This window comes from Rhinoraja longicauda, chromosome 11, assembly GCF_053455715.1.
Source record: "Rhinoraja longicauda isolate Sanriku21f chromosome 11, sRhiLon1.1, whole genome shotgun sequence".
NCBI classification, from domain to species: domain Eukaryota; kingdom Metazoa; phylum Chordata; class Chondrichthyes; order Rajiformes; family Arhynchobatidae; genus Rhinoraja; species Rhinoraja longicauda.
Window position 1 is genome coordinate 51,032,583 of NC_135963.1, and position 22,215 is coordinate 51,054,797.

The 22,215-nt window shown below is 40.0% G+C and overlaps 1 protein-coding gene across 1 annotated transcript in view; it reads right to left on the minus strand.

The window, feature by feature from the left end:
- Positions 1–694: 694 nt before the first annotated feature.
- slc30a7 (solute carrier family 30 member 7) overlaps positions 695–22,215 on the minus strand; it is a 46,649-nt gene continuing 25,128 nt past the window's right edge. Inside the window, exons 7-11 of the mRNA XM_078407698.1 lie at positions 20,212–20,268; positions 19,902–20,037; positions 4,069–4,159; positions 3,824–3,973; positions 695–3,208 (exon numbers count right to left, since the gene is read on the minus strand). Coding sequence (XP_078263824.1) covers positions 3,161–3,208; positions 3,824–3,973; positions 4,069–4,159; positions 19,902–20,037; positions 20,212–20,268 — 482 coding nt within the window. The 3' untranslated portion in view covers positions 695–3,160. The remainder of the gene's footprint in view (positions 3,209–3,823; positions 3,974–4,068; positions 4,160–19,901; positions 20,038–20,211; positions 20,269–22,215) is intronic.

A 22,215-nucleotide genomic window follows, 5' to 3' on the forward strand; every position in this document is an offset into this window, starting at 1 on the left:
CTCTTCTTGGTTTAGGGATTATAAATGCACATTCAACATTACTTAAGTTATCAGGGGCACCACCCTTTTAGGCAAAGCTACAAATCTGAGCACCCCTTGGTGAAAAGATTCTCATTCTTCCATTCCCCCCCCCCCCCCCCAATCATCCAACAATCAACTTTGTGCCTGGAGAAGGGTCTTCACCCGAAAAGTCACCTACACATGTTCAGTCTGTAGAAGTGTCCGTATTCTCCAGGGATGCTGCCTGACCCGCTGAGTGACTTCAGCACTTTGCGACCACTTTTGTAAACCAGCATCTGCAGTTCCTTGCATCTCCTTAAATCCATGGCCTTTGGTCGGTGATCTTGTCGAGATATATTTACTTTCTACTCACATTTCAGTCATCTCTTTACCCAACTAAATAAATGCAGCCCATCCAACATTCCATCCTAGCAACTGCTGATTCTTGCAGGTGTTTTCTGTGCACTTTCAAGAATAAAATGACGACCAGAACTGTATGCCATACTGGACCTGTGGTCTTTCATACAATTCAATTATAACCTCCATGTTCTTATAGATTATATTATAGGAGGAGGAATTCTATGTCTTAACTATCATTTCCTGTCTCACTATTTTTAGGGGTTTGTTATTTTCCTGCAAAGAAAATTAAAAATTAACATTTAATAACTCGAACAAACTACCATAGTTGTCAAAATATTTATTTGTATATTTCTGCAATTTAGACAAATTGTATGATGAGAATTTAGTGTAGAGATCTTACTTTATCATAGTAGTACATACTTCATATTCCTTTGGTGATGTTTACAATTGTTTTTAAATATTAAAATACTGTAGTCAATCTTCTCAAGAGATTTATGTAGAATATTTATATCAACCAGAATAACTACCAGACAGCTCAAGATGCATGTGGGATCTCAGAAGTCTCAGTTTAGTGGCTTTGAATAGGAAAGACCTGCACTTTCTGACAACCATATTTAACAAAGTAATGTGACCCCTCCTTGTCTCTCCTCTCATGCTCAATTAATGCCAGGGTAGAGGCAAAGCCTTGGGACAGAACAAAGAACCCTTTGATTTAATGGTGAAAATATTCCGAGAAGCAGCAACAATGTATTAAACAGCCATTAGAGTGACTACTCCATTTAAAATGAAGAGTAATAATTCTCACAAACATATAAATACTTTTGCATGGACAAAAATGTATTTACTGTGGTTTATCAGATAAACGTATCTATCCCGTGTGGGTCATTCACACATTTTGTCCACAAATGCTGTAAATGTAACATGCTGTTGCTGCATGTAAACTGAGTGATACGGACCTGAAATGATCCCAACTTCAGAAAATCACTTCATTGTTTAAAAAAAACCTCAGGGGACAGAGTAGAGAAAGGGAAAGCTAAGGCAGTACCTTCATTTTATGCTCCACAGACAGGGTCTGATTACAGCTTGTGCATGTGTAAACACATCATATTCAGCTTTCCAAGTTATGAACATTCACTTTGAACAATGCAGTTTGACATCCACAGCAAGAGGTTGTGTAATATTCCTTATTCATATTCCTTATGCAGCTGATTTAACCAACAAAACAACTTAATTGAGGGATGAACTACAATAATTTATAAAACTAGATTTTGTTCACTGTTTGAAACAGATAAAAACAAAATGTGACACTTATTTCTAAAACCACACCATAGTATTTTGCTTATCCCCAAACCTCTCACAGGCACTGGTAGAATCTGATTTCTTCCTAGCTAATGACACATAGGCAAACTGACTGACCAATTTGTCCGAATTTGCCACGGGGCATTGATTATTTGATAAAAACTCATTAAGTTGCAACTTAATAAACTCAGCATTAAGTTCAATCAGAATATTTTCTTTCCAGTCTCATTAATGCAACAATTTAATGAAAAAAATTCAAAGTATCCGGTCACTATTTTAATGTGTTAAAAGTTAAATTGATGTCTAACACTCATTTAACTGAATCAGCACAAGCTTCAATGAAAAAAAGTGCTAAACTATTTGACTCATATCTGGCCAATTATTTTCCATACAATTTATAAATAAGAGAATGTCTTGGAAATATAGACAGGCCAGATGCTAGTGCCTAACCAAGTCTGACAAATATCAATGGTATCAAGTGTTTGTTTCTCTCTCCAGAGATATTGCCTTACATGTTCAATATTTCCAAAAGTTTCTCTGAATATTTTAAATTTCCTGCATCCATAGTACTTTACATTTTAAAAGCAATTAATATTGTTCATTTTAAGCATTTAAAATAAGGACTTTAATTCCATTTCATCCATCAGAACAGATTTAAACAACCAGTGTCAAAAGGAGAGAAACGATAATGTATAACTTTTTTTAAAAAGAAATCTCTGTCAACAATTTACAAATATTCTGTTTGGTAACTTTGGCTATTTTTCTTCTGCATGGGTTCTCTGCTGGACTGTTCAATTTCACACCCATTCTGGGGTGAACTCATGAAGTCACCTCTGTGCAAAATTACCCTGGTACAGGAGGAATATCTTTACATTCAGCAGAATATCATGAACAGCGTGTCACAGGACCAGTTATGAACAAACTATTTAAAGTGTATACCAGCGTGCTGCTAAAAAAAAAAGGATTTGATCCCCAACCTCTTGCCCCTCCTTTAAAAAAATCTATTAAATCTCTTAAGAACCATGCTGATTACCATGATGTACGCGACAGGCCAATGATTATAAAACTTGCTCCTCAACCCACTTCCCGTTTTCCAAATATTAGTTCTTGGCCACCATGAAAAGGCACTTCAGAAACTGAATATGGTTTGTATCATTCCACCTGCATGAACGTACAAGTCAAAAATAAATGGAGGATGCAGACTGATAGCCAGGATGACAATATTTCAATGAACAGGAATAGACTTGAACTGTGGGAACACAGGTAAAATTAGATGCTTCAGGCCGAGACACAGATGGTGATTCCAGATCTAGCAGGGGCTGACCAAATAAATCATTTCACTGTTCCTTGACTCAAGACCTTTTACTGATGCAAGGAAAGAGTGCTGTGTCCACATTCAAGTTCACTGCATGCTGGCGGTGTTTTCAATCCAGTGACCATCTGGCAGTCACGTCTGTTCCTGGTCCCAACACCAGGTTAGACCCAAGTGATTCAGGCATCTTTAAACTGCTGCAAAGTCAATCTGCACGTAAAGCTGCCTCACGTTTGCCTGCAAACAAAAAGGGACAAGAAGAAAGTTTACTTATCCATTACATTAGGGTTCCCGAGCACATTCAGCATCATACAAAATTCACAATTGTCTGAAGAAGGTTCTCGACCCGAGAACGTCACCCATTCCATCTCTCCCGAGATGCTGCCTGACCCGCTGAGTTACTCCAGCATTTTGCGTCTACTCACAATTGTCCTTTAACTAATATAAAATGTATTAATAGAAAACATCAGAATTTGGAATGATCACGCTAACTATATTTTAATACTGTCTGAAGTAATAGTGATGTTGGTTTATATAACTTGACATTAATAATGTATCAAACTCAACCAATAAGCACATTCTTTAGTATTTTCTCAGTATCCAATACTATTGGATGCAGAATGTTGCACTTCAACCAAAAAGACTTCAAGCAAAACTCTTTCATGTTTAAAATTTATAACAGAATATTGTTTACAATGTCAGCAAGAAACATATTCTAACTAAGATTTTAATGAGCGATCGCCTCATTATCGTGAAAACAGTTCTTAAAAGTTCAAGGGCAATTTTTGAACCTTGTATTTAAGCATTTAAAAAAAAAAATCCCGAGAGAAATAAAAACGTTTCTCGACATACCTGAGTGAAAATATTGTGTGTTTGGCTCAAAATCCATCGTGCATCTGCATCAGGAGCTATTAGCAGCTTTATTGTGCCAATGTAAACTTCACTACACAAGGTCCAGAAGTGGGGATCAATTATACTGTAAACTCCTTGCAAATGTTGAACCTAAGAAAATGTGATTGAGAAACCTAGTTCAGTGAAATACTAAATGCACTCAGAGTCTTTAATGATCTCATACATGGCGCAGTCATTACACTCACCCGCTGGTAGCACTGCGGCAGTGCGTGATCCAACGAAGGAGGCGTGCGCTGCATTAAAATCCCAATGGATTGCTTTAACAGTGGAATAACGCTGTCAAGGAAGGAGATCAGAATTAGAAGAACGCTTCTCTTGCACACCACCATTAACCTTCACTCAGAACATCTTTAGCAGAAATACTATTTTTAATTTCCATGATCGACTTTTTAAACTACTACGGTTCTTAGACAATATTGCTACAAAATCTTATGGCAGTCATCTTGTTTATACTTGTGCACGTTAGCATTATATCTTGCACCAAGTGAACAGATCAGGTAGATGCAGAGTCTTTTACCCAGAGTAGGGGAATCAGGAACCAGAGGACATAGGTTTAAGGTGAGAAGGGGAAAGATTTAATAGGAATCCAAGGGGCAATCTTTTCACAGAGGGTGCTGGCTGTATGGAATTAGCTTCTGGAGGAGGTAGTTAAGGCAGAAACCACAATGTTTAAAAGACATTTGCATAGGTAATACATGAATAGGAAAGGTTAGAGGGTTATGGGTCAAACATGGGCAGGTAGAACAAATGTGCAAGGGGCACCATGGTTGGTACAGAAAAGCCAGTTTCCATGCTGTAAGATTCTAAGACTATGCCTAAGTATCGATCCATGTTCATTATTTCAGTTGAAACTATTTTCTGAATAAATCATTTCCATTCAGAGCAGTGTATCTTCACCAGATGACTGCACCGTTTTGCTGGCTACTATACATGTGAAAAGACTACCACCTTTGTTTAAATTATATATCCAGCACTCAGCATTTATGCAAAGGATGGAGGCATATGAAGGATCTCGACCCGAAACGTCACCCATTCCTTCTCTTCCGAGATGCTGTCTGACCCGCTGAGTTACTCCAGCATTTTGCGTCTACTAAGTAATGCAAGGCCACCAACTCATTACAGAGGGCCATTAATTTTCTCAACAATTAATACTCCCTCAGAAATAACTCATGAATGCATATACAAATGAAAGGATTATGAAAGGTTTTAGACAAAGGCTTGCTAGATCTTTCACGTTTCAGTGGATGTTACAGCCGCATGCATTTGCGGATTACCACATACATCCCAGATTTGCTTGTCTGAATCGAACATTTGTTCTGCACATTTATATTTAAATAAGTCAGTGGAAAATAACACCTTCGTTCTTGGTTTTGAGCTGAAAGACTGATAAACCATTATGTGTTACAAATTAGTTGCATTTTGGACCTTCGATCATTTCTTTCACATCTGGACATGAAAATTACTTCAGCCTTCAAGTTATGACAAAATTTACTTGGAAGACCAGCTCAACCTTTTTTGAAGACTAGAAACTTTTAGCAAAAGTCAAGTAAACAACTTCAAAGGTTCCGACGACTATTAGCAAAGACGATGCCGAAATACGGATCGCTTTCACTGAAAATAAATCATATTTCGTAATCAGCAGTAAGAATCCTCAAATTTAAAACAAAATCCCAAACACGACTGAATATTAATTTTGTGAAAATTAGTTAAACCTTTTCAAATAATTTAATGTTGAAAGTGTACCCTCTTTATTTCACTCTAGTAGTTAAATTGTCAATAGTATTTCTTGAAGCTGCTGATATATGTCTATCTGTATACGACCACATTATGTCTATCTGTAGACACAGCCTTTCTTACACTTTCAGGTTGCAGTGGCCTGGTTCATGACATTCCTTTCACTTTGTGGCGAACAAGCAAAACTGAAGAACTAAGGGACCCAGCTAGCTTTAAATTAAATAACCCCATGTTTTGAATATAATTTCCACTGGTTGCGGGTGATCCGTGTTCGGCATGGACTCGATGGGCTGAAGGGACTGTTTCCACTCCATATTTCTAAAGTCCTTTGATTTGCAAATAGCTGGAACAAGGTACTTATTAATAAGTCAATTTATTATTTATCTTTAAAAAAAACGGCTAAGTAAAGTTAGTGAAATAAATATCACTTTACTTCACATTGACCCCCGCAGACACTCCCTCCATGTTAAGTCGTTTCGTAAAAGACCACAAAGAAAACACGGAGGGCAGAACTCACAGACTATACATGTCGCATTGTTGTGGCATTAGTTTCTTGCAAATTGTTCTCCACATTGAAAGTGACAATGCATCAAAAGTACATAATTGAGTGTAAAGTGTTTGAGGACATCGTGAGGTTGTACAAGGTACTACAAAGAAGTTCTCTTTTTTTGCCTAAAGAATTTCTTCAAAGTTAAGTCAAATAAACAAAGGACTGTTATCAGGATTGAAGACAAAGAAACAGAAGATCACCATGAAAGTAAGACTAATCTTTACATGATGGAATACATATAATGTACTCCAGATATGGTAGATACAATAAATTATGATTATTTTAATAAAAGGAGCATAAGTAGAGACAGAAAGGGACTAAAACATCAACTTTATTTTTCAATGATAACAGTTAAGTACTGTTAGATGTAAAGACTGAACTTTTTTTTTACTCATGGTCTTTTGGTTCCCTTGTATTTATGAACCAGACACAAGGAAGTCACTGAGCTCACCTCCACGTAGCTGGATAATACATCACAAGCTTCTAGAAAGCGGAAAACAAACATGCCACCTATTACTTTGCACAAAGCAATCTTCATGCACTGTAATGGAGACACAAGGAATGGCAAATGCTGGAATCTTGAGTAAACACACAAAGTGGTGGAGAAACTCAGCAGGTCCTGCAGCGTCTGTGGAAGGAATGGACATGCAACGTTTTGGGATGGGACCCTTCAAACTGACAGAGTGGGGGGGAGAAAGCTGAACCAGAGGTGGGGACGGAACAAAACCTGGGAAGTGAAGTGACAAATTCCTAAAGAGGGATAGAGATGGAAGGGGACAGGAGAAAGGGAAAAGAGAGGAGGATATAAAGGTTCCCGCTCTTCTCTTTCACCTATATATCTCCCTCTTACATTTCACACTTCTTCTCTCCTTATCTGACACCCGCGTCTCCTCTACACTTCTAACTATTGTCACTTACTCCACCCATCTGCCAAGGAAACCCCCCTTATCTGTATCCACCCTGTTACCTGCCACGCTTTCTCCCACCGCCACCTCGTTTTACCAGCTTTCTTTCCCCCCCCCCCTACTCAGTCTGAAGAGTCCTGACCTGAAACGTCGCCTCCACAGATGCTGCCTAACCCACTGAATTCCTTCAGCACATTGTTTTACACGCAATGTAAACCATGCAGCCCAGGAGCTCAATATTTTTAAAGCAATTAAAAACTCTGTAAATGTGTCCTTTTACCATTAATACACATAAATTATACATACACCTTTAATGCATTGTCAAAATTAATAGATTTTGTATAATAGAATGCTCAATTACTTCCATTTTGCAATAGAATCCCATTTTGTAAAACAGGAAATTTATAGAACCCCAGTAGAAGACAATTTATTCATCAGATCTAAAGCTGAGCAATGCCAGATACCACAAAAAATGATCATAAAGAGGTGCTTACTGTTTGAGATATTTACAATGTTTCTAAGTACTTAAGCAGAATGAAAAGTGAATCTTCTCTTGCAGCCTTTACTAATCGAGGCCCAAGTTAAAATCTAGAGAGTAATTTAATTAAAATATGAATTTAAATGATGAAAATCAAAACATTGGATACTGGAAATCTAAAATAAATGTTTCCATCATTTTTGGCCTGATTTTAATATTAATAGTTGGTATTTTAGGCATGAACTAAAGCAGATGCTTAAATCACAAACACCCAAGCATGAATCTCACACCATGCTATGTAAGTAATCTGAAGAAGGGTCTCAACCCAAAACGTCACCTATTCCTTTTCTCCAGAGATGCTGCCTGACCCGCTGAGTTACTCCAGTTTTTTGTGTCTATCTCCGGTTTAAACCAGCATCTGTAGTTTCTTCCTACACATAGTACTGAATAAATATTGGTCTCACTCGTGTCTACATAACTGCTCTCAATCAATCTAATTAAATATTTTCTGATAAAGGACTAAATATAGTGTACTAGATCGTTGTAAAACTGCTTTTTAAATCTACTTTGAACGTGCACAAGCCTTCTATATCACAAAAGATAGTGAATGTTTCCCAAGGGTAGTGCTGCATTTTAAAACATTGGTCTCTAGGTTCAACTGCATGGCACTTGTATCTGTTAGCTTGCCTATGAAAAGGCCACCACAGCACCAGCTAAATGTGTGCAGCCACCATAGTGGGAAGATTGCACTGGCGGGGGCTTGCCCGACCAACATTCAAAATTACAAATGTAAATCACAATCCTGTGTTTTATTGACTATTCACTGTTAATTCTGCGTAACTCCACCAGTCACTGTCAGGGACAATTTATTTCCCACTATTCAGATGCAGGAGTATCAGAAAAAATGGCATACTCCAAACTGGATAATCTTATGCAAAAAAAAGCAAACAGCTGGAGGAACTCAGCAGGTCAGGCAGCATCTGTGGAAGGAGATGGACAGACATTGTATCGGGTCTGGGCCCGTCTTAACAAAGAATGATGATGAGGTGCGAGCGTTGCTTAGTACACTATTGCCTTTCCATCATTTTGCTGATATTCAATACTGAGGACGTTGGGAGTTTACTTTTCTGGCAATGAGTTTGAAGGATTTTGCAACAGCACTGGTGGTGCGTCTCCAGTACTCTGTGGCAGTGTCTATAAACAAATCATGCCTCCAAAGTATACAGCAGGTCGAGGATTCCAGCAAGCGTGTGGGAGACGCTCTTAATCTTCAAAACCATCTCCTGTTGATTGTCAAAAGGCCATGTTGATGCATTGGTGAATTTTGTCATTGAAATCTGCCTTCATCAAACGTTGGACCCTGAGATCCACATTTTCTCGACTCTGCTGCTGACACTTGTTATTGAGGATTGGGTGTTATTTAGAGGACTTTCATTTTACAGACATTTAATGCGAGCCCTATTCTCTCGCAAGGGTTCGTGAACTTGATGATAACTTGAAGCTCAGCCTCAGTGTGCATCCGCACACTGCAGCTGCATGTCCGAGGTTAGAGACGCCTTGGTTCTGCAAAGGATCAACAGTTTTGCAGTGGGAGGTCTGGAGGTGAGGCACAATGTTACAGGAAAGGCCGAGAGCGGAGCTGAAGCCTCGCTTGACTGGGATTGCATCTGCGGTGGATTCATTAAAATGACAGCTTTCATGTCATTATGTAGCAGACAAATAATGAAGACAAATTTATGAGGGTTGCCAAATTTGGGAAGGATTATCTACAATCCCTCTTGATGGACTGATTTACAAGACTTTTGTACGGGTGAAAAAGCCCACACATTGTGGTCGTTGCTGCTTCATTGTGAACCACATTGTGGTTGTTTATTAGAGTTGTATGATTACATTCATTATATATTGATATGCGGAAGAGATTGATATGAGAGCACTGCAATTCTGCACAACTCTTCATTCAGACTTTTAGAGGACCCATGCAATTACATTCATTGCAGCAGAACTGCCTCCATAGGTGCAACAATAAGATTAGGCTCCTTTCCTGAAGATGGCCACGATTATTACAGCTGAGCTAGGTACAATCTCTACTTCTTAGAAGAAATAAAGCAATGCATAAATGATTTATATAAATTAAATCACTTTATTAGCATACCACTGCAAAAAGCAAACAACGTTTTGCATTAGTTTCTCAGATTCACCAGGACTGATAAAACATTGCGTATCCGACAATCCCAACACAGAGAGGATAGTGGCATGTAGGAAGGAACTGCAGATGCTGGTTTAAACCAAAGATCGACACAAAATGCTGGAGAAACTCAGCAGAATAGGCAGCATTTCTGGAGAGATGGAATGGGTGACTTTTGGGTTGAGACCCTTCTTCAGACTAGTCAGGGGAAAGGGAAACGAGAGATACAGACGGTGATGTGGAGAGATGTAGAACAAAATGAAAGATATGCAAAAAAGCCTTAGATTCATGGGTGTTTTCCGAAATACTAGACACTCAGTACAACAACAAGGTTTGGGAATAAATGCTGTCCTTGCTGGCAATGCCCAATTCCTGAAAAATGAATTAAAAACTAAACCTAAACTTTAAAAGAAAAAATGCAATTGTCACAATGCTATACAAAACAGTGCAATTAATTTTAAAGGGATAGCCGTATGTCAACTACCAAAAAAGATAAATCATTGAATATATATGTCTTCTGAATTGCAAATACCCTACAAAAATGAGAAGGAACAGATTTTGTGTAAACTTGCATATCCGACTACTGGGCGTTGTCTAAACCAAGAACCCACAAAGGAAGTGCCGTGAAATTCTGCTTCAAATCTAGAGTGTCACAATTTAAATATAACATTTTTCACACAAAAAACAGCAATTAAGAGCATTTTTTAAAAATAATGTCCGAACAATATAATTATGAAATTCACAACTAATCTTCCCACAGTTTGTAAGTCAGATTATTACAAAACAGTCTGATATTGTCGTAAGCCAATCCAATTGTGTATTTAGACATGTCTAGAAAAATATCTCCACAGCCCATTTAATGAAGTAAAACATTCTTCGATGTTTCACAGCTTAATTATCAAATGAAAACAACACGAGGATAATATAATATTAAAAATAATATAAGGTTGGTCTAAGAGCTAGATTTTTTTGTAAAAGGGTCAAAAGTTTAATTCAGAGATTAAAAAGATTTAGAGGTGGTATTCTGGAGCCTTATCCATTTACAATGCACTTTGGCTTTATCATCACAAAATCTTTAACAATCAGCATTCTGATGGTCACCATGGACAAGTCAAATATATAATGGGGCTGCGAGAGTAGATCAGAAGTTAGGTATTCCATGGCGAGTGGCTCATCAGACCACCTTTTCACCAGCTGCAAGGCACATGGTACTTAACATGGGACAAGCGACTAACACTTCTTGAAAACCAGAAACCATTCATGTCAAAGCATCTGACTCAATGGCACCACTTCCTCCAATGGTGTCTTGTGCTATGTGCAGTAATCATGGCATCTTCATGAAAGGAGACTAATCTTGTTGTGCCTATGGTTTGTACCATCCATAAAATACAATGCAGCACCTTGCCAGGACTTATCATTGTACCTAGGCAGAGTCAAGGAGAGCCAGTGCTTAAGAATGGCATCACTGAAAGTTTTGCACCATGTTACACAATATGCACCATTTCATTGCTGCTGAATCAAAACCCCTGAATGCCTTATTATCACCAACAATAAAATCCTACAACTCCTCATAACACCACCACAATGGTGCCTTTTCCATCAGGATGATTGGTGGTTCAAGAAAACAGCTCACCATTACCTTTTCAAGAGCAATTAGAATGTAAATGCATGCCATAGCACCTATATCGACATCCTGTATATGAATAACATGAAAACCCTCTGAAAACTAAGCCGCAAAGGGCCTGTGAAAACTGGATACAAACAGCTTGCTGAAAATTAATTTGAAATTAAATAAAATGGTACTTTCTGCTTACGTGACCTGCAAAGATGTAGGAATGTTAAAGTACAATCAACATTTGCACTTTTTGGGTAAATTAATATATTAAGATAATAGTAAAAAAATATACCATTCTCATATTTCACGGCAATGAATTACCTGAAGAAGTTATCCATTCTTCATTCTTATATGTTCAAAGAGTATAAACTGCCATAGAAGTATTTTATGGCAGTTCGACCTGCCAAGTTCCCTCTGAGGTTTGTTCATTGCACCAGATTCCAGCATTTGCAGTCTCTTGTGTGTCTGTTCTACTTCTACATCCACAGTATTCATACATCTGATCCAGATGAATTCCGATCAACGATGATCAAGGGAAAGTATTTCAACTCATGTTAGGGATGTTTATGGCTTGTCAGTTTTGAGGCATAAACATCACTTCTGAGCCCCTGCCCAAATGTTGTCCAGGCCTTGCGGCTAACAAACATCCCCGCTTTTGAACATAAGTCATTGATGTGCAGAGAGTTAAATACAGACAGGACTCTGGCAAACTTTTACAACTCCTGGAGCCGAGACAATTGACCCCTGTCAACCACAACTATCTTTGTGTAAAGTACGATTCCAATCATTGGACCATTATTCTCCTCGATGTCCACTTTCTTCACGGTTATGAGGCACCTTCATGTCATACTCGGTGAAATGCTGCTTGATGTCAAGGCTGGCAATCTGATCTCACTTCTGGAAATCAGCTCTTGGGGCAGTGAGACCTGGTGTGGAGAAGTATAATCCCGACATAATCTGAAGCTGACATTCAAGTTACTTGTAGTCACTAGTCACTGTCCAGCCACTGGCATCCTCAATATTAGCAGAGATAAATGAGAGTAGACGGACTGCCTGGCAAATAACAAAAAAATGAGACAAAGTGCTGGAGTAACTCAGTGGGTCAGGCAGTATCTATGGAGATGGATGGGCAATGTTTCGGGTCGGGACCTTTCCTCAAACAGGAAAGGTCTGAGTTATCCCAGCACTTTGTCCCTTTTTTTGTTAACCAGCATCTGCAGTTCCAGGTGTCTATACTGTAAATAACCTCCTTGGATTTCAACTGTTCTTTTGATAGGATATATCTGGATAATTTTCCACATGTGGCAAATGTACTAGAGCAGATTAGCGAGACACAGCTAGTTCAGTATTACAGCAAGGATGTTTTATGGTCAGATGACCTTTGCTAGATCCGGTGCTCTCAAATGTTTCCTGACAACTTAATTAAATTCTGTAACACAGGATAAAAAGGAGATGGATTATCCACCCCATTTCTCACTGAGGATGGATGTGAATGATTCAACATTGATTATGACACTCACAAGTTGGGCTTTGCAATCCATTGAGGATGGGGATGTACGTGGAGCCAAAGTTCACTCCATGTAGATTCCTGAGTAAAAATACAAACTGCTGGAGAAAATCAGGTAGTCAGGCAGCATCTGTGGAGGCAAAGGGATGGTTGAAGTTTTGAGTCATGACCCTGCATCAGGACTGAAAGTACAGTGGGAAGATAGTCAGTACAAAGAGGCGAAAGGGACGGGTAAGACAGGAGAATGATGGACGGAGAGTGTCAATGGGAGAAGAGGGTGGGTCAGGGAGAGACTGGGGCTGGAATGTGATACATGGACCCAGATATTTTATAAGGCATGAATGATAGGCCTATGGAGGAAGGGGTGAGAAGGATAGGCCAAGGGTGGGAAAGAAAAATCACATAAGATTTTAATGCATAGATGGAACCAGGTGTAGAAGGGTAACATAAGGGGGGGGGGGGAGGAGAGGAATAAAGGAGGAAAAGATGAACAAAGGACGAAAGAACGCAGGTGGACTGGCAGCAGTGGGAAACAAAACACAGGGGTTGAGGGTTAACTGAAATTGGACAATTCATTGGTCATACCACTGGGTTATAAACCACCCATGTGTTTGTACCATTGGGCTTAGAGGAATACCTCATATTCATCAGGTAGCAATGGTGTGATTATTGGATTCTCCAGTTTCTGTTAATCTACACGTCCCTTTCCCACTCCTGTTGGTCCACCTAGATTCTCTCTCCCTTTGTTCACCTTTTCCTTGGCCAATCCCCCCTGCCCCCCAAACAATTCCTAGGTTTGTTATCCCTCCCTACCTGGATCCACCTGCCCAGCATCCACACAAATATCCACCTAGATTTCTTCTCACTGGCCTACCCTTCCATCCCCTTTTCCTCCTCCCGCCATCTTCTGGCTGCCTTCTGCCTATTATTTCTCCCTTATATGGTTCTACGTCCTACCTTTCATCTTCTAACTCTATCTGCCCCTTCTTCTGCCACATCACCTGGTTCCACCTAATTACCGGTCTTTTTTTCACCTTTCTCTAACTTAAAAAAAAATATTGACCCTCTCAATCAGGATTTCCCAGAATGAAAAGCCATCTACCCTTTGCCTCGACAGATGCTGTTTGACCAGCTGAATTCTTGGGCTTGAGGTCCTTGCTTGATGTGGGCTTGAGGTCATGTGCTTGATGTGGAATATTGGCATCTAATCCTTGCATCATCTCGGTTACAATCTTAATTTAGTTTAAATCCATTTGACAAAGTCAAGGCCGTGTTTACCACCCCACCACCACCATTGCACTCTAGTTCATGTGACAGCAAATATCAAGTCACCAGCTGGACACATGAGCAACGGGTCTCTTCTCAGGCACCAGGTGTCCACTTGTAAACAATGTGCTACAACATTGGTCTGACTTCCCCAGACTCACATGCAGACAATTTTAAATGCTACAGCGGAACTACAAGTTTCACTATAAATCAGGAACAAAGCATGATGTGAAACTGCTTGAAATTTAGAACAATTAGATTTATAACAAAACATAGAAACATAGAAAATAGGTGCAGGGTAGGCCATTTGGCCCTTCGAGCCAGCACCGCCATCCAATATGATCATGGCTGATCATCCAGAATCAGTACTCCTGCTTTCTCCCCATATCCCTTGATTCCGTTAGCTCTAAGAGCTATATCTAAATCGCCCTTGAATACATCCAGTGAATTGGCCTCCACTGCCTTCTGTAGCAGAGAATTCCACAGATTCACAACTCTCTGGCTGAAAAGGTTTTTTTCTCATCTCAGTCCTAAATGACCTACCACTTATTCTTAAACTGTGACCTCTGGTTCTGGACTTCCCCAACATGGGAAACATTTTTCCTGCATTGAACCTGTCCAATCCCTTAAGAATTTTATATGTTTCTACAAGATCCCCTCTCGTCCATCTAAATTCCAGTGAATATAAGCCCAGTCAATCCATTCTTTCATCATGTGCCATCCTGGGAATTAACCTGGTGAACCCATGCTGCACTCCCTCAATAGCAAGAATGTCCTTCCTCAAATTGGGAGACCAAAACTGCACACAATACTCTAGGTGTGGTCTCACCAGGGTCCTGCACAACTGCAGTATGACCACCTTGCTCGTATACTCAACTCCTCTCGCTATGCAGGCCAACATGCCATTAGCTTTCTTCACTGCCTACTGTACCAGTGGACGTGGACATGGAAATGGAGGTGTCCAAGAGTATCTCCAAGCATTTTCATCCTCAATTAATATTGCCTTTTCTCCATGGGCATTTCATAAAACCAAAACTATATTACCATTATAAATTTTGAATAATGTACACACAAGGTGCAGACATGACATTACTTATTGTAATATTTAACAAAGGCAAGCTCAAAGAAACATTAACGAACTGGGAGGGATATATATTAGAGATGATTATGTATCACCATAAAGCATAAGTTCTTCACAACTCAAACAAAACTCAAAAAAACGTTTTGTTTCAAATAATAGACAATGAAACAAGAGATTTTCGAAAGTGTGGTAAATTAGGTTGGGGGGAGGCCTTGCTGGTCCATGTCCATACCCTCACCCACCTTCTTTGCGAGGTAGACACAAAATGCTGGAGTAACTCAGCGGGTCAGGCAGCATCTCAGGAGAGAAGAAATGGGTGACGTTTCGGGTCGAGACCCTTCTTCAGACTGATGTCAGGGGAGGGGGCGGGACAAAGGTAGGATGTTGTCAGAGTCAGGAAGACTAGTAGGAGAACTGGGAAGGGGGATGGGATACAGAGGGGAAACGCAGACTACCTGAAGTGGGAGAAGTCAATGTTCAAACCACTGGGGTGTAAACTGCCCAAGCGAAATATGAGGTACAGTTCCTCCAATTTGCGCTGGGCCTCACTCTGACAATAGAGGAGGCCCAAGACAGGTCAGATTGGGAATGGGTGGGGGAGTTGAAGTGCTTCCCCTCTCTATCCCCTCCCCCTTCCCAGTTCTCCTACTAGTCTTCCTGTCTCCGACTACATCTGATCTTTGTCCCGCCCCCTCCCCAGACATTCATCTGAAGAAGGATCTCGACCCGAAACGTCACCCATTCCTTCTCTCCTGAGATGCTGCCTTACCTGCTGAGTTACTCCAGCATTTTGTGTTTACCTTCGATTTAAACCAGCATCTGCAGTTATTTTCCTACACACCTTCTTTGCTACTTCTTCAAAAAACTGTCACATTTGTGAGACACAATCTCCCATGCACAAAACCATGCTGACTATCCCTAATCAACCCGTCCTTCTAAATGCATGCATATCTTCACCCTCTGAATCCTCTCCAGTTAACTTTCCTACCATGGATTGATCAACAATGCTTGTGAAATATTATAATTTTAAAAAGTGAAGTTCAGATAAAAGTGATTTGTCAAACTATATCTTTTTATTCATATTATCATAGACTTTGTGTCTTTGGTTAATGGAACCAGATGTGGACAGTTCCAAGTAAGTAAATACAATGTTGAAAATGTGGCAAATTATATTTGGAAGTGCTATGTAATATTCCTGCAAGTAATAAAAATGTACAAAACCTTAAAATATCCCATGGCTTAAGGAAAAATCCAATGTTTCACATACCCAAAACATTCCAACCGAGTTGAAAGTTCACTTGATGGTTAGCAGACTATTTTGTCAAACCTCAAAGGAAGAGGGGTCAAATTTCAGATTATTTATACAATTTCAGTATCAGTAACTAGCACGTTACCTGCTACCAACCTTGATAGAATGCAGCTTCTTTGTATGCTAAAGGTAAAGCAGTCCAAAGATAAATGGTTACGACAACTAACGCAGCATTTCTAATTTACAGGAAAACCCTACACAATGTAAAGGAATGCACTGATCACAAAGGATTAGGAACTGCTGGAAGGATGTACAACTTTGCATGTGTAACAGCTGAAAGTCATTTATCTCTCCGCTGCGGCCTTCTGAGCTCAAGGATTTGGCTTGTGGCCAAAATTGCAGTTGGGGGTAGGGAAAGAAAACTGATTATTTGCCCAGTTCACTTCTGAGCAGCATCGTTCCCATGGAAGAATATTCTTGATTTTATATCAGCAATTTTCTAAAATAGTTTTTGTCATTTACAAAAAAAATATGGTGCATAAATGTTAACTGAATAACTTAGGCAATAAAGTGATAACATTTTTTGCACAACAGATCCACGAGAGGAGGGGACAAAAATCTGAGCCTTTTTTTCCCTTGATATTAGCCTTTTGTCCTGAAGATAAAACATTCTTTGCAGATGTTGGCACGGGTGGGAGCAGATATTACTGTAAAACTCTGATAATCCACAACTTCACTTTTATATAAATAATATAAAGATCTTTATATTATTGCACAACACCAAAAGAAATGAATTCAAAGTGTGTTGGGAGTTAATTAATAGGAGTCTCAAGTAGGCCAGAAACTCTGCCTGTGTAACATTAATGTCCATAGGTTCATAACTCATAGGAGCAGAATTAGGCCATTCGGCCCATCAGGTCTACTCCACCATTCATCCTGGGCATCTTCCATTGTCAGAGTGAGGCCCAGCACAAATTGGAGGAACATGTTGCATCTTATATTTCGCTTGGGTAGTTTACACCCCAGCGGTATGAACATTGACTTCCCTAACTTCAGGTAGTCCCTGCTTCCCCTCTCTATCCCCTCCCCTTCCCACTTCTCCCACTAGTCTTCCTGTCTCCGACTATATCCCATCTTTCCCCCGCTTCCTCCCGACATCAGTCTGAAGAATGGTCTCGACCCGAAACATCACCCATTCCTTCTCTCCAGAGATGCTGCCTGACCCGCAGAGTTACTCCAGCATTTTGTGTCCACCTTTCATCGTGGCTGATCTATCTTTTCCTCTCAACCACATTGTCCTGCTTTCTCCCCATAACCTTTGGCACCCTTACGAATCAAGAAATGTGCCGGATTATTGGGGTTTTATTACATTTAACAAGTCACAGATTCACAAGAAACGCAGCACGGAGACAGGCCCTTTGACCCACCAAGTCCATGCTGACTATCAAGCGACTATTTATGCCAATCCCACAATAATGCCATATTAGAGCAATTTACAGAGGCTAATTAATCTACTGACCAGGGGTGCAGTGCTACCGGAGCTCACCGGAGCGCCGCTCTCAGCACCGTTGTAAAAAAAAAGCCAAAATAAACAGCTGGGATTTTAACTAGCGGAGAATTTAACAATGGCCGCTCGGGCACCAGTGACAGCTCCGGCACCGAAAAAATTAGCACAGCAACACTGCTACTGACCAACACATCCTTTGCAATATGGGAGAAAATCAGAGCATCTGAAGGTAACCCACACCGTCATTGGGAAAATGTGCAATCTTCACATAGCTGCCAAAGTTAATTACTGAACCGTGAGGCAGCAACTCTACTCGCTGTGCCACTGTGCCACCCTGGTTTTGTATTATTATTGTAAAACACAAGCACTTTAAATTGTTTTCTTCAATTCAGAATAGATTGCAAATTTGGAGACCTGCAATGTAAAGATAGAGGAAAAACACTAATTTTCACCTACGTCTCCATTATCTGAGCGATACAAAGTATAACAGTAGCAAAGTTATATATAGTCAGTAAGCAGAAAATATGGAACAGAACTGACACTAGATACAGGCCAACAAAAGAATGCTGTGCTTGCACATTTAAAATTAGTTTAACTAATTAGCAAAAGATGCACACAAATTTGAAGTTAGCAAATCTTGAATCATCATCTATTGAACAAAGCTGTTTCCAGTCTTGCACTTTTATTTCGTCAACTTTGAGCAACCCCTAGTGGCAGTACTCATTTTTGCTGCACATAATACCTAATTGACTTAATAATCCACTTTTAATGTAGGAAAGGGGTGGAGATGGCAAAATGTGGCTAGTGGTGGGATCTCGTTGGTTCCAACGGGCAGTGACCTTGCTCCCCCTCCCCCGAGTCGCAACAGAGACAGAGTCCCCCTAGTCCTTACCTTCCACCCCATCAGCTGTCGCATACAACGCATATCCACCAAAATTTCCGCCACCTCCAACAGATCCCACCACTAGCCACATTTTCCCATTTCCACCCCTTTCCACCTTCCGCAGTGACCGTTCCCTCCGCAACTCCCTGGTTAACTCATCCTTTCCCACCCAAATCACCCCCTCCCCAGGTACCTTCCCCTCCAACCGCAGAAGATGCAACACCTGTCGTTATATCTCCTCCCTCAACTCTGTCCAGGGACCCCGACAGCCCTTTCAGGTTAGGCAGAGGTTCACTTGCACCTCCTCCAACCTCATCTACTGTATCCGTTGTTCAAGATGTGGTCATCGGCGAGAGCAAACGCAGACTGGGTGATCGTTTGGCGGAACACCTTCGCTCAGCCCACGTGAACCAATCTGATCTCCCGGTTGCTGGAGACTTTAATTCTCCTTCCCATTCCTACATTTCCTTTCTGTCCTCGGTCTCCTCCATTGTCAGTGAGGTTAAACGCAAATTGGAGGAACAGCATCTCATATTTCGCTTGGGCAGCTTACAGCCCAGTGGTATGAATATTGATTTCTCTCACTTCAGGTATTCCCTCTCTCGCTATCCCTCCCCCGCCCAAGTCGCACTAGCTTCTCATTCTCACCCTACAAACAGCTTACAATGGCCTGTTTCGTTTATGGTTACTTTTTTGCATATCTTTCATTCATTGTTCCTTATCTCTCCACATCACCGTCTATATCTCTCGTTTCCCTTATCCCTAACCAATCTGAAGAAGGGCTTTGGCCCGAAACGTCACCCATTCCTTCTCTCCAGAGATGCTGCCTGTCCCGCTGAGTTACTCCAGCTTTTTGTGTCTATCAAGAAAGGAATAGCAAGGGAGGATTTTATCTATGTGCATCCATATGGCTCCTTAACCCTCTCATCAAATTGATTTCAAACACATTAAATGTTAATGTTTCATAATAGAAGCTCATCAATTGTAGTCAACCCTTGACTGTGACCAGTAGCTTAACGTCAAACAAACTAACAATGCAGGAACCGCAAGTGGCTTACCTTATTCCTATAAGGAAAGAAATCAACATGGAGCAGATGGGATCTGCTATCATAAGGCCGTAGTTCTGCATCAGAAGCGCAGATATTATGACTCCTACACTGCCAAGAGTGTCAGCGACAATATGCAGAAAGACTCCTAGGAAGAGGGGAGAAATTCTATTATGCTTTAATGAAATACAATTTCTGATTTTTTTTTAAAAATCACTGAACATCTACGTTTAGAGGAAAACCAATTGGTTTAGAAAAACATTTTAGATCATCTATTAGGTTTTTGAATTAAAGCTTAATGAATGAGAGACAATTTTAATACCTTCTAAAATCTGCTTATTCGGTCCTTTTGCTTGAAGTATATCACACGAATGATCTTCTGTACAGAGAAATGTAGAATGTATAATTACAAAATCTATAACATTCATTGAAAGAAAACATCCACCAAACTGTTGCAGTTACATAATTCAGCGTTCCAGATGTCATCAATATTTACTAAACACCATGTGCCTGGGAAACCTAAAGCAATGCTATCAGGAATGCCAGTAATTAGGTAACAGCTTAGGACCAACAAATTATGTAATTGATGCAAACTGTCACGTAGCAACTTAGCGGGTCAGGCAGCATCTCTGGAGAACATGTACACGGTTCTTGCAAACTATTCGCACAAACATCTCACAGGAATGGAACCCTGGACAACCTGAATTCACATTTCATCGACTCACTAGGTAGTAAAATGAAAATCTGAACTACTTTGTCCTTTTCATCTCATGGACACGGAATATAATTCCACCAAGCTGCTACTTTTAAAAGACATTTGGACAAGCACACGGATAGGAAAGGTTTAGAAGGATATGGGCCAAACACAGGCAGGTGGGAATTGTGTAGATGGGCATCTTGGTCAATGTGGGTAAGTTGGCCCGAAGGGCCTGTTTCCATGCTGTATGACTGACTCAGCTCCTGATCCTCTCAAGCATATATAAACTTCAAAGTTGCTTGATCCTCAATGATGTTTTGCAAATAATTTTCCATGACTCCTAATGGAATTCAGTGCCAGAGCCTAAGATGCTGTAAATATTAATTTACCCAACCAAATTCATAGCTTTTACTGGAATTTCTGTTTACAAAAATTGCTCGTAAATATAAATGTTATAGCGGAATTTTAATGGTTATTAAATAGTTTTGAAAGGTTTGAAATATCTGGAACATTCAGAATTATTCAATGCTCTTGACAGATTTGCACCCTTCCCTAGTCATCTTTCTCTTTAGTATTTTGGTGCTTCACCACATGATGCCTGGATAGCACTCATAAATCAGTCATGGGGTGGGTGGGGAAAGGTGACATTTATCATTGAAGCCTTCTTGCTTCCTAAACTGAATGGTTACATAGAAAACATAGAAAACAGGTGCAGGAGTAGGCCAATCGGCCCTTCGAGCCAGCACCGCCATTCAATATGATCATGACTGATCATCCAAAATCAGTACCCCGTTCCTGCTTTTTCCCCATATGCCTTGATTCCTTTAGCCCACAGAGCTGAATCTAACTCTAAATCTAATCTTATGTAGAGTGAGGTATAACGTCCACTTCTCCAAAATATTCATTTATTCAATTTTCTATGTCGCTCAAAGGCACGGAACTTCTGTGAAAAAGAAACAGTTAACTGGACCATTTCAAAGAACAGTTATGTGTTAGCCATCAAATAAACTGCTGGAGAACTTTGGGAGTCAAGTAGCATCTGCAGGGACAAAGGGATGTCAACTTTTCAGGTCAAGACTTGGCATCAGGACTGAAGTTGGGGGGGGGGGGGGGGGGGGAGTGGGAGAGTAGCAAGATAGACAGTATATAGTAAAAATTGGTCATCTTTCTTCTTTGATTTGTTTTGGTTTAGAGTATGATTTTATTCTGCTCCAGCAGCGAGACACGAGACAGGAGGAGATTGGGGTTACATTCAAACCTATATTACAAACAGCACCTTAATTTGCTGAACTGAAGCTTTTAATTCTGAACACTTGCTTCCTATACCTATGGAATATAAATAATATCCAGGCGATTATTATGACTTTATATAAAACCTTAACCAGAATGCAGGGAGAGCTCAGATACCATATTCTTCCCATCAGAGGAAAGAAACAGAAGTTTAAACAAAGGGTAGAATACAGATTCATTAAGATTGTGTGGAGGAAAACGTACAAATAAAAATGTTGCTCTATTACTATACAATAATATGTTATAAGATAATTAAGTACCATTGAGCTCTAGGGATGCATGTTTGATCCTGATATTGGATGCTACGTGGAATTTATATGTTCTTCCTGTGACTGTGTG